This window comes from Sander vitreus, chromosome 14 (assembly GCF_031162955.1).
Source record: "Sander vitreus isolate 19-12246 chromosome 14, sanVit1, whole genome shotgun sequence".
Taxonomy (NCBI): Eukaryota; Metazoa; Chordata; class Actinopteri; order Perciformes; family Percidae; genus Sander; species Sander vitreus.
The window spans coordinates 11658934-11670857 of record NC_135868.1 but is presented as its reverse complement, the minus strand read 5'-3'; the positions used below and the strand labels follow the sequence as shown (position 1 = coordinate 11670857).

The following is an 11924-nucleotide window of genomic DNA, read 5'->3' as shown; positions in this document are numbered from 1 at the left end:
GCATCTTATTTTGTGATTGTCTAAAAATAACTAAACAAAACACACAAAACACACAAATACAAGTACAAGCATCATACAATGACTGCTATCACAAAACGGAACCATTTCCTATTTGAAAGACAAAACAAAAAACAATAACATGATATTGGGCTGACAGCTTTACTTTTGTTTCTGTCGCCGTTTAAAAATATCATAACATTTTTATGTTGGTTTGTTTTTTTAGTGTTCAACACTTTGCAGCAAAAAACAAGGAGTACATTTCTCCTTTAAAAGTAATATTATTAACAATATTCAGTGACAAAGATGTCGTTGCTGAGTCACTGACTTGTCCCAATGCCTTCTGTGTCCATTTGACATTCTTCTCGCTCATGCAGTACATAGATGAATTTCATTTATAGGCAACGAAAACTCAGCTTAAGTTTTTATGTCGTCAGGACAGTTACAGTGAGATTTTCTGGACATTAAAAAAATTATTTTCCTCCGAGCTTAAGTGTCTTCATTATAGTAATACAAACGGAAGAAATTATAATATTATCATTACTATAATAATCATAATACATTTAGGGCTGAGTCCTGTACAGTATAATAATAAACAAAATCATTATTTTTTAAGATATTGCTTTTGGAGACACTCCTCAAGTGTGTATATTTACATAACTTGGCACTGTACAGCTTCCCGTTCCCCCTCTCTTCCTCCGTCAGTGTCTCATTCTCGTCACTTCTCTGTCAGTTAACCACACTGGGACATTGCAGGCTGTCCCTTTTTAGCAGAGGCATTTAGGGGGGGGGGGGGAGAAGAAATCTCATCAAATATCACAATTTCTTTTTAAAACATTCTCCATGGCAACCAGGAACATAGTCTAAAGAGAAAAAAAGATCTTAAGTCCCTTCCCCTCCCAATATACAGTATACACCGCCCCACCCGTCTCACAGAATATAAGAAAATATGACCATCATGATACATTTTATGTTTAAGTAAGTATTGTTCTCCATAGTTTTCTTAAAACTGTTAATTGCCATCGAGCCCTTAATTTTTTTTCAAATTTATTTTTAAAAAGGTATATCTTCAAGAAATCTGGCAGAGTACAGACACACAACAAGTGTGTACGCACGCACACACTCGCACACAAGGCAGTCGGAGAGCACGGCTGTGTAAGGCGTTGAAGCCGGTGTCCCCCCGAAACGCCTGATTTAGTTAAGCTGGTGAATCATGTTACTTCAAAAAAGATGGCAAAGCTGACTGCCTCGCTAGAAAATTAAAGATTAAAATTAAAACCTCAACAAGACACTTTGACTGACAAAAGCGCACACTCAATCTTCCCTCCCCCTCCCTTTACTCTAAAAACACCCCCCCCCCCCTAAATGAGTTACTACAGTATAACAGGAAAAAGATAAAAGACTTTTTAACTCGCTTTTTTTTCAGACTGCATCATCCAATACCGTGAGAGTGTTAGTGTGTTTTCGTTATAGATACATTACACAGAGGTTCACAATATCCATGGTACCAAAAGTGCAGTTCACCACCCTCATTCTCTCTTTCTCATGAGCAGCATCTGAGCACACTGCTCAACTTACATTTCTCCTATGCCATTCTCCCCCACGGTCCTCAGCGCTGATTTTCTCTCATCTGTTATATTATGTCATTGCATCTAGGTCCCACTAGGGGGAACAATTCTCCAGCATTCACATCCCCACTGACTGAAACCATCCCTCCATCCCTATTCAGTACCACTTGTTTCATTTCTGATGCTTGGTAGGGGAATTCATCTACCCATGTCTGTACTATCCAATGCATTTAAGTGCATGGGTTATTTCTCCTATGTTCATTTAACAAGAAGCAAGAAGTCTGGGACAGCTCTCTCTTCATGCTCCTTGAGAATTTTTGAAAAGCTGAAATTGCCATGGAGTCAGCGCTTCCAAACCCCCTCCACCCTCTCAGAGTAGAGATGACAGTCTTGGAAGAGGTAAACCGGAAGAGGCCCCCAGGGATACATTGTGGTCCTTAATGGTCGGACAACCAACAATGCTGCATTTCCCTTCTTGCTGTCTCTCCATGTTCTGCCCCTTGCTCACAAAAGTGAAAGGCCGTGTGCTTGACAGGCAAGTAGCAACGTTATTTTCTGCCCACGAAATCACCAAATCCGAGCGTCCGTCGCCGTAGCCGCCGCCCTGCACCCTCCTCCAGGAGATAAGTGACATCTATGGCTGAAGAACACAAAGAGAGAGGGGGGATGTGAGCTCATAAACCACTGACATACAGGGTATTATATCAAAGGAACAGCAAAGGTAAAGGCAATGTGTCTCTTCTGTTACTGATGCATCAAGCTTCCAAGTGCTCAAACGGTCTGACAGAGTTTGCGTCCAAAAGCGTTTGCAACTCTCTGAAACCACCTATTGGACTATCAGAAAGGTGTGTTCAGGTGTCAGCAAATTCTATTCTATCCTTTGCAAGTCATTCCAAGTTTTGGGATCCTCCTGAATTGTTGTTTTTTCTTGTATTCCATAAATAAAAAGTCAAACTGATTGGTTTCTTTTTCATGCTTTATCATAGCTCATGACTCTTGCACGTCCCCGACCGGGACTCCCGGTGTCTTCGAGTGAAATACAGCCAAACTTCAGAACGTTTAGCTTTAAGATTTTTAACCGTGTTTAAGCAACCTATTAGCGGTAAGTTAACGTTACCTGCTGCCAAGTGTAGAGCTAACTAGCGTCACAAGCAGTGATGCATGAAGTGGTATTGGATGCGGTATCAGAATAGTTTTAGGAGTACGAGCACATGAGCACAGTATCGGAACCAATACTGGTATCGTATCTGTGCATCCCTAATGACTAACATAAATATGACTAAAAACTAAATCTGCTTCCTCTTTATCCCACACTCCATCTAACGGAGAGTTTTTTGCCCCAACTTTGAACTTAACCATTGAGAAATAGTGTAAGAAATGTGTTATCCAAAATGTTTAAATGATGCAAGTAATCAGAAACTTTAACCCTAATTTATCTGTTGACCTACCCCCCTGCTTTGTTCCCGGTCCCTCACCATTCTTGTTGGGAGTTCTGTGCAGCAGATCCAGCAGAATTTTGTTGAGGCGTTCCCTCTGGGCCTCCCTCCTGCCCAGCACAGGGTGGTGCAGCGGTGAAGAGGCAGAAGACGACGGGAGTTCGAGCATCTCTCCTATCCTCTCTGCGGAACTGTCCTCCAGCTCCTTGCGCTCCTCAGACTCCTGCCCTTCCTCTTCCTCCTCATCTTCATCCTCGTCTCCCTCCTCTTCTCGTTCCGCTCTTCTGGCCTTGGCTGAAAGAAGTTCAGGATCGTCCGGATTCATGTCCATGTCGTCCTCCTCTCCTCTCCCGTCTTCAGCCTCAGGTGGGAAGTCATCGCCCCGGTCGCAGGAGGAGACGTCGTCCTCGCAGCCTCCAGCTCCTTTGGGTCGTTCGCTCTTCCAGGCAGAACGGCCTCCGTTCCTCTTGTAGTTGTCAGGAACATAGTGAGGCTGCAAAAATTTCACAATCAGACCCGGGTCAAACAGCGTTTGCAAATCCTAATCATGGTTTGATCTAGCGGACTCAGGTGGTTAGGGTTTGCAAATGGACAATAAAATGACAAATAACAAAAGGAGTTCTGCAAATTATGTGGTAAGCAGGTGCGGTTTCTCTCATTTTATTCTGGTTAGCCCCATGATCACCTGTGTGACTGTGCTGCCCAAACAATGAGCACAACAAGGTGCTAAGGCAAAATATGCCCTGGGGTGTTATATTACCTCCACTCTTAAAATATCTTTTGGTGTCTATAAATTAGTAATAGATCCTAGTACAACAGCCCCACCCTGTCACAACCCCCATCACTCTCACCGAGAAATCTCTTTTGGGTGCGAGCCGCTTGGGGAAGTGGTTGAAGGCATATGGCTTGGTGCAGACTGGGTAGCGGTTACGATGGATCTTGTAGAACAGGTGAGCCGACTTGTCCAAGCGGTAATCACAGATGTACACATCCTGCTCTTTTACACTCTTCGGTCGTCCTGAGGGAATGAACACACTTTAGATGAGCCAGGAACTGCTGTAATTTAAGCTCATTATAAAATATTTGCATATTTGTTCAGGTATATTTTTGTTAAAGCCTGTCTGAGGTCAGAGCTAAGCCATAATGGGATTGTTATCCTCCATTTATGAGCACTGTGCTGCTTCATATTTACACACACATTCACACCTGAGACAAGCACATTGCATTTTTTACAGTTCACTGAATATCACTCAAGCAACGAGATAACCTCAGAAGTAGTTGTTGAAAGAATTACTAATTGAATTTGAAAAAAAAACTCCAATCCAAACAGCGCGTGAGTTTGCATGAGTGTGTTCCCCCTCACCCTTGCAGTAAGTGTAGAGATCGAGGACACAGCAGGTTGCCACCACTGCCTCCAGGGGGATGATCTCGTAGAGCGGCATGCGGAACAACTCATTCTGGTAGAACCGCCGTGATGGAGAATGATGCGTCTCGTGAGGACGGAAGTAGTGGTGGCCAAAAGCAAACCTCTCACCCCTTTAGAGTTTGAGTGGATACAGAAAAGGCCAGCACATTAGCACTATAATATTCAAGAAACTGGTAACCATTCTCACTTGCAGGTATCTACAGTGTTCAAAATACTACATCTGATTAACTTACTTTTCATTCTTCCAGAGTTTCTCAATTCGGAAGATGTCGAGTTTGTCTCGGTTGACGTGAGACAAGAGACGGTAAGACTGTCTGACAGGCTGGCCCTCAGGCGTGCGTCTGCTGTCTCTCATCAGATACACACAGTCACCTGCACACAAGACAGACACTGACATTTGACATCTGACTGTCTGATATGCAGAAATTTAACAAGAAATTGACTCCTTGATACAAAAGTCAGCTGAAATGTTGAGTATCACATCTCTGTTCAGTAACACTTCTTTTTTTTCGAATTTCTGAGAGGATCCAATTTTGGCAGGTCAATGGTGATGTCAGGTTGCCCTGATGTACACTTGTACATCACAGCAACAAAATGAGAAGTTAAACCACTGGAGATAAGCAAAAACTAAATTTTTAAGGGGCTCTAAAAATACAAGCAATCGTGAGCTCATGACTGCTGAATTATATACCTTGATGTAGCAGCAGGTCATCTCGAAGGAGGCAGATGTAGTAAACAGAGCCAGCCTGAGCGTAGCTAGGCTGTGGTATCATGGGAACTTCCTGTAACAACAATAACACATATGGGTGAGATCAGATGGAAACGGTTGGTGATACTTGAGGCCCAGACAGGAACTAAGATTCAGCATTCATGGCTGTTTCAAGGCGATAGACGTACGTTGTCTACAGGCCGAGGGTCACATTGCTCGCACAGGTAGTGCTCCACCTCGGTCTCCAGCCGCATGCAGTCAAAGTGCTGCCACACCTGGAGTGACAAAAACAATTGTTGCATCACATGAAAGCAAAAAATGGATAGTTGAATCAATTACTCTCCAGCTGGTTTCGACAGTGGCTCACTCTTAAAAAAAAACAGTGATGTTCTGAGTCTGTATTACGAAGAAAGACAAACGCATTTGTAACAATCTCCCTGATTCCCAACTGTGGTAGTTTGTATTTGTAATTTATTTTCTAAAAATAACAGTAGTAGTAGTTAGGTGAAGTCTCAAGACAAAGCACTCACTAGAACAGGTGTAACCGATCAGCCAGTGAGACTAAAAGAAATTTCTTTTTTTTCAATTTTCTTTCTATGCTAATATAAATATAGATTGTTTTACCCACTTCATTCAATTATACGTTTGACACTTTGCTTCTTACCATGCACTTTTCACACTGGATCATCAGGCCTTCGTCCTTGTACATTCCACAGATGCAACGGATGACGTCGTCGTCCTTGTCGTGGGACCCCGGTCCTCCTCCTCCCTGATGGTGGCCATGGTCACGCTCCAGCGAATCCGAGCTGTCGGCCTCGCTGGCGGTCTCGCCCACGATCTCATCAATCTGGACAGCAGCTTCATGACGAGCGCTGTAGTAGGCTTTCCGCAGCCGACACACGTCTCTGCCGACCGATGACTTTCTCCCGTAATATTTCTGGTGGGAGAACAACACAGTTGTAAATTAAGCTGCTTTATTTATTTATTTTTGGCAAAAACAATAAATTTACAGGAAGTCATCTTTGTGAATCTGTGTGTTCTGACGTTCGGCACAAGGACAACAACTCCTTACAAACAGCATAAAGAGATGACATAAATCTATTTGATCCCAGAATTATACCCTGATCTATGGGCAGGTGTACGGGCAATTTACTGCAGAACAACGGTCAATGACACAAAAAAACATTCAAACTTGTCTTTTCAGCTGCCAAAATTTTACAGACAACGCTACACTCAACAGCTCTCAATGTAATAATAGACCACATTCCCCTCACACTTTTTTCAGTCTGGCAAACAGGGTCTTGGGACCAAAGGGCGAATCTAATTTAGACGTCTACTTCAGACTTCTCTGACTGGAAGAGTAAGCTCCTCTGAGAGGTTTCAAGTGGCACTTGTTTAAACTGCTAAGCTATACAGATGTTAATCAAATGGGCCTGCAATGTGTACGCAGAGGATCAGCAGTCATGCAGTTATATCCCATTTGGGAGGTGTTTGTGTGCGAGACAGAAAGAAAGAAATGAACTTAGTGAGTAGGAGTAAGAATGTGTTAGAGCTGCACAGTAACAGCTTGAATGATCATTTTAATGAGGCTTTTTGATATTGATCGGGCTCTAAGAGAGACTTACAAGTGTTGCTGTGATACGTTTTTTACAGTAAATGATGAAGACTGGATGCTGCCGCAGTCTTTATGCAATTGCCATAATGATCTTTCTAAGTATTGTTGACATACATCTGATAGGTAGAGAAGATCTAAACATCGATTAAGCATTTAGTTTTATAGATAATTTCCAAATGATGACTCTCTTGGCAGTGGGTTTATCCTTCAGCACCATCTAATAGGGCATTTCCACTGTAGGAACATTCTCAGGGGACCAAGATCCTTTTGAAGAACTCAGAATCTAAACCTGAGCTTTGACCAGAGGAACCAAAGACTAAATGTAGTTTCTGTAAGATAGATCCAAGTGTAAAACAAGTCATTTTTTATATCTATGGGTAGAGTACTCTTTGGTGGTTCCGGAACCATCAAGGCGATGCTTGCAAGGCTTAATGTTGCTGATTGGTCAAACACAGATGCTGTGGCAACTACTACAAGGAAGCACTGTGTGTATTTCAGTTTTGTTGACTATTGAAGTTCATCCTTTTCCAATACTTAGTTCTTCTCCCAGCAACATGTGTTGCTTAACTGACAGAACTATGACATTATTTATGCAAACAGACACAAATAGCAGGGGACCATACATTTAAGCAACTGATGGGACACCTGCTTACCTCAGCATTGCGGAACACTTTGAGCATGTCTGTGTCAAACGCTTCAACGGTCTTGTAGTGGCCGGTGAGGATTTGCTTCTCGATGGTGCTCAGGTCCAGAGGGTCAGACACCTTCTCATAGTACTGGCTGTTCCTGAAGGCACACAAAATCCAGCAGGATTAGTCTCTGCAAATCTGGTTTGAAAACATTCAAAACTTGTTAAGTCTGAGCATGAGCATCCCCAAAAACAACAATATTTAAAAACATTTGGTGCTTACAAATCCTTGAGTCTATAGAGATTTTAAGGACAGCCCAGTGGCGGCCGACTATGACAGTGTAAGTACCATGTAGACAAAGTAAAATTATGAGCTGCTATTGTTTTGACACAAAGTGATTACTATCAATACTGGAAAAAGAATCAAAGCCCAGGCTGTCACAGCTGAAATGTGTGGCACAAGATAAAACTGTTACACTATGTGGGTGCTGCACACTGATAGACCAGATAACACTGCTGTCTGGAAAACAGTAAAACATTATGAATAAACCAAACCAAATGCGGGTCAGCGCCTTTACACTAGAGATGCACCGATTTTAGCCGATTCCGATTTCATTTTTTCTAACCACTTTACAGCACGCACAAATATAATATATATATTTTTTTCTTTAATAGAAAATGTTACATTTTGCATAGAATTTTTTTTTAATATATCATCAATCACTATAAAATAGTCTCAAAACACACACACAGGCCTGTTTGAACGTCAACATTAACGTTACCTGAAAACAGCGTGTAGTTCCATTTTTAGTTTGCTTTATGTGTCATTGTGCATAAATATTAACACTACCGTTGCTGTCAACGGGCTTATCTGCTAACATTAGCTACCGGCGGTTACCTCGGAACAATCCAGCAAATAGACGGTACCCTAGTGTGCCGTTACCTGAAACAGATGATTTAACGTCGCCGCTCATTTTACACACAGTTTAGCAGCAAAACTAAACGCTGAGGGAAGATTACTACGTTTTTAATGTTGGTGTTGAGCGGTATACACCCCCACTAACCTGGAAAGCGTTTTAAACAGTAATGTTAATACAGCATGTCGGAGGAATACAGCATCTCTTTTTTTTTTTTAATACAGCGACCATATTACGACCAGCGGGGCGTCAGAGGCAGAGGGACCACACCGTTCGCTAGCGTTGGCTTCTTGTCTCATCTGGGGTCTGATAAACAGTAAATTCATCAAAGTCAGTGTGCCAAACGCTATTTTCCGAACTGTAGCTGTCATATTTCACAGGACCCGCGTGAGTGCGGTTTTCATGTTCCAGTTGTTCAGCCTCAGAGGGGAGAGAGAGTCTGAGATCAGTAGAGCAGACGGCTCTGCAGAGTCGTGTACATTTCATAAACAGCTGATTGAGCGGCAGTGCACCGCTGCTACATGCATATAGCGAAAACCCTGCATGTGCACGTGTGGTGCTGATGTTGCGCGATGTAAATCATGCAGCACCCGAGTGAATTTGACCGGCATAAAATCGGGGTATGTCAGACTGACCGGCAGGTCGCCGGTCATGGCCGATGACGTGAAAATCGGCCAATTCCGGTCACCGGCCGGTCAATCGGTGCATCTCTACTTTACACTCTTCTTACCTCTTTCTGGATGGGAGGTTCACCAGCGGAGCAGCAAGTGTCTGGCCAGCTGAATCTGAGCGAAGACAGAAGAATAACATTCCTGTCATCATTTTTCAATCATAGCGCCTTTTCATTCAGTGAATATTAAATATTAGAGGTGCTGACAGATGTGTTTTGGTCCTGATCAGACCTCAGATCCGGCTAGAGGTCATACTAATGAGAATATTTAATAGAATAGTAAAACAGAAGGTTACAAATTCTACTGGTGCCTACACACACCAGTTTGGGCACATACTGTGTAATATATATATATATATATATATCTCAACAGAGACACTAACCCTTATAGCTGGTGATCATGTCACAAATCTCCTTGAAGATGTGTGCAAGGCGAGCAGTGCGTGTGACTTCTGTGTTTTCCTCAGCGGCGGCGAGTCTCCGTGTGCGTACCGACCGCGACGTCTGCAGGGCCGAGAACTGCGTCAGGAACACGTCTAGAAACAGGGCAGGAGTATTCAGATAATTTATGTTTCAGTTACATGCTCTGCAAGTTAGAAAAAGTGCATATACCTCTTTCACACCACTGACCAGGGTTGGGCCAGGGTTGTCTGAGCAGTGTTCCAACCTTCTTTTGGAAATTCAAACCAAGACAGTAAACCAAAGACAGTTTCTGTTGCACGACTAAATAAACTTTTGAACGTACACATTCCACCAAAACAAGTTCCTTCCCGAGGCTATTTTGCAGCGGCACCGGGGCTCCGTGCGGCGCTTATGAGCGGTTTAAAGCGATGCCAATAAATGTCGCAAGCTTTGTAATAGACAAATAGAACAAGTTGTTCATTCTCCCAATCAAGTGGCTTTTCCCGGTGCTTAACGGCGCCCATAACGATTAGGATTGGGCATCGAGAACCGATTCCTACTCAGAATCGTTCCAAAAATTACGATTCCATCGGAATCGTTTCTTTATTGGGATCATTTGGAGGATTTGGTTTCAAATCCGATCATCGGTTCCAAATTTAACATGCGCAAGTTTTGGTTTCCGTTGCAGCCAGGCACTTGTTGTGTTGCAGCCATGGAGCACAGTAAGCGGCGCTCTAGTCTGGCTTTGTTTTACGCCCGGTAAAACTGCAACCCACCATTGAATTAAAATAAAACTTTCCTCTTATTTGTGAAATAAGCATGTCACCCATTTCAACTCAACTACTACGGAATCAAGAATCGATAACAACCAGAATCTAAAGGAAGAATCGGAATTGGAATCAAAATTGTTGAAATTCAAACGATGCCCGACCCTAATAACGATTGTGATTGGTTTAAAGAAATGCAAATAAACCAGAGCACGTTTTTCTCCCATCCCAGAATGCTGTGTGGACCAACCAGACCCTCCTCCGCGGTGCTGTGGAGGAAGGTCTGGCAAAGCGAGACTAACCTGGGTTTAACCCTGATTGAGCCATTGGTGTGACAGGGGTATTAGCTAACACGTTTATCCTGACACAATTCAGCTAAAACAGAACTTATTCTTACATTTATATCACAATCTCTTAGGCCTGTACACTCACCTGACTTAATGTTGCCGTCGTCACGGATCACTCCCCCCCAGCGCGTATACAAGGACAGGCTGCTGGCGTCCCTCTCTCTCTCACCCTCTCTCTTCAGCAGCTCCTGTTTCTCCCTCATCTTCTCCCAGTTCCTCAGGAGAAACACTCGATGCTTCAGCACAAAGTTCCTGATAATTGAGGGAGAGAGGACAGGAGTGTGAAGACGGCGTGTGTCTGTGAGTGCTAACATCAATGCCTCACACTTGACAAAAAAATGATACGTTTGTTATAATAATATAATCGGTATTACAATCAGTGTAATTAGAGAGAGAGTTCTGTTTCCCTCATGTATTGCTCGTGTGTCAGTTTGTGTGTGTTTACCTCTCTCTGTTGGACATGGGCTTCATGAGATGAGGGTAAAACTTGTTGCTGTCACTTGACTCTTCCTCCTGAAGATAAAGAAAGTTGTATTAAAGCACCAATCTTATTGGAAATCTACCCTTAGCTAATGAGGTTATGTATAACTCTTGTTCTCATTTCCAAGTTCAATCAGAATTTGAAACCACGATGTATCATGCTAAAATAAATATATTCAAAATATACTATGATATACTGTACATGTTAGGTCATACCATTCAGCCTTAAATCAAAAGTACAGTATACCCTTTAAGGTATTCTGAGTTACTTTTTTAGACACCTTGTGGCCCACTAAGAGTACCTCTGAGACACAGACACATTCATGCTCTACATAGACAATGCACCTGATATTTAACAAGACACTGCTACACTTGTATAGCTTTAATAGCTTTAGTATAGTTAGGGTTAGGTTATAGTAAAATGATTGCTTTTCTCTAGCAAAAATAGTATCTGATCTTAAGTACTAGTAATCCGATACCAACACAGGTTCTATTTTTATGTACATTAATCACTTACTCGTTTCTTGAGCTGGTGTTTGGACTTCCTTTTCTCCTTGAGCCGACCCAGCCGCCGCGTCCCACCTGTCTTCCCAGGCAGGCCGTTTATACGCTGGCTCTTCCCTCCGATGATGCCCCGGCAGCTCTCCGAGCCACACTTACACACTTGCTGTAGAGTAGAGAAAAAAGTGAGTTGTAACAGGTGAGAAAAGGGTTGTGCCAAGATAAAAGCAGCTGCGATGACACTGCTCTGAACATGAAATGTGTGAAAGTGTTATTCCATGAGGAGGTCAAACATGGTCGCTGGTGCTTCACCTGCTCTTCTGTATTGAAGGAATGGAAGTTGTAGTCATAGGTGAGCTCAGTGCCGCTGGTGATGTCCTTAAGAGCAAAGAGACCTATTCTGTACACCCCATTTACCGACCTAAGAGAGGAGTCACAGGGAGGTTGCGTGAGAGGATGCA

General features: G+C 42.9%; 1 protein-coding gene across 2 annotated transcripts in view; it reads right to left on the bottom strand.

The window, feature by feature from the left end:
• Positions 1-1835: 1835 nt before the first annotated feature.
• Positions 1836-11924, bottom strand: part of ash1l (ash1 (absent, small, or homeotic)-like (Drosophila)) — a 28960-nt gene continuing 18871 nt past the window's right edge. Inside the window, exons 13-27 of one of the 2 annotated variants that reach the window (XM_078268385.1) lie at positions 11776-11884; positions 11480-11629; positions 10928-10995; positions 10568-10734; positions 9350-9502; positions 9027-9081; positions 7405-7537; positions 5801-6073; positions 5325-5411; positions 5119-5209; positions 4661-4799; positions 4365-4537; positions 3853-4019; positions 3014-3494; positions 1836-2205 (exon numbers count right to left, since the gene is read on the bottom strand). In XM_078268385.1, coding sequence (XP_078124511.1) covers positions 2114-2205; positions 3014-3494; positions 3853-4019; positions 4365-4537; positions 4661-4799; positions 5119-5209; positions 5325-5411; positions 5801-6073; positions 7405-7537; positions 9027-9081; positions 9350-9502; positions 10568-10734; positions 10928-10995; positions 11480-11629; positions 11776-11884 — 2338 coding nt within the window. In that variant the 3' untranslated portion in view covers positions 1836-2113. The remainder of the gene's footprint in view (positions 2206-3013; positions 3495-3852; positions 4020-4364; positions 4538-4660; positions 4800-5118; positions 5210-5324; positions 5412-5800; positions 6074-7404; positions 7538-9026; positions 9082-9349; positions 9503-10567; positions 10735-10927; positions 10996-11479; positions 11630-11775; positions 11885-11924) is intronic. The other variant, XM_078268386.1, reaches the window with a different exon arrangement.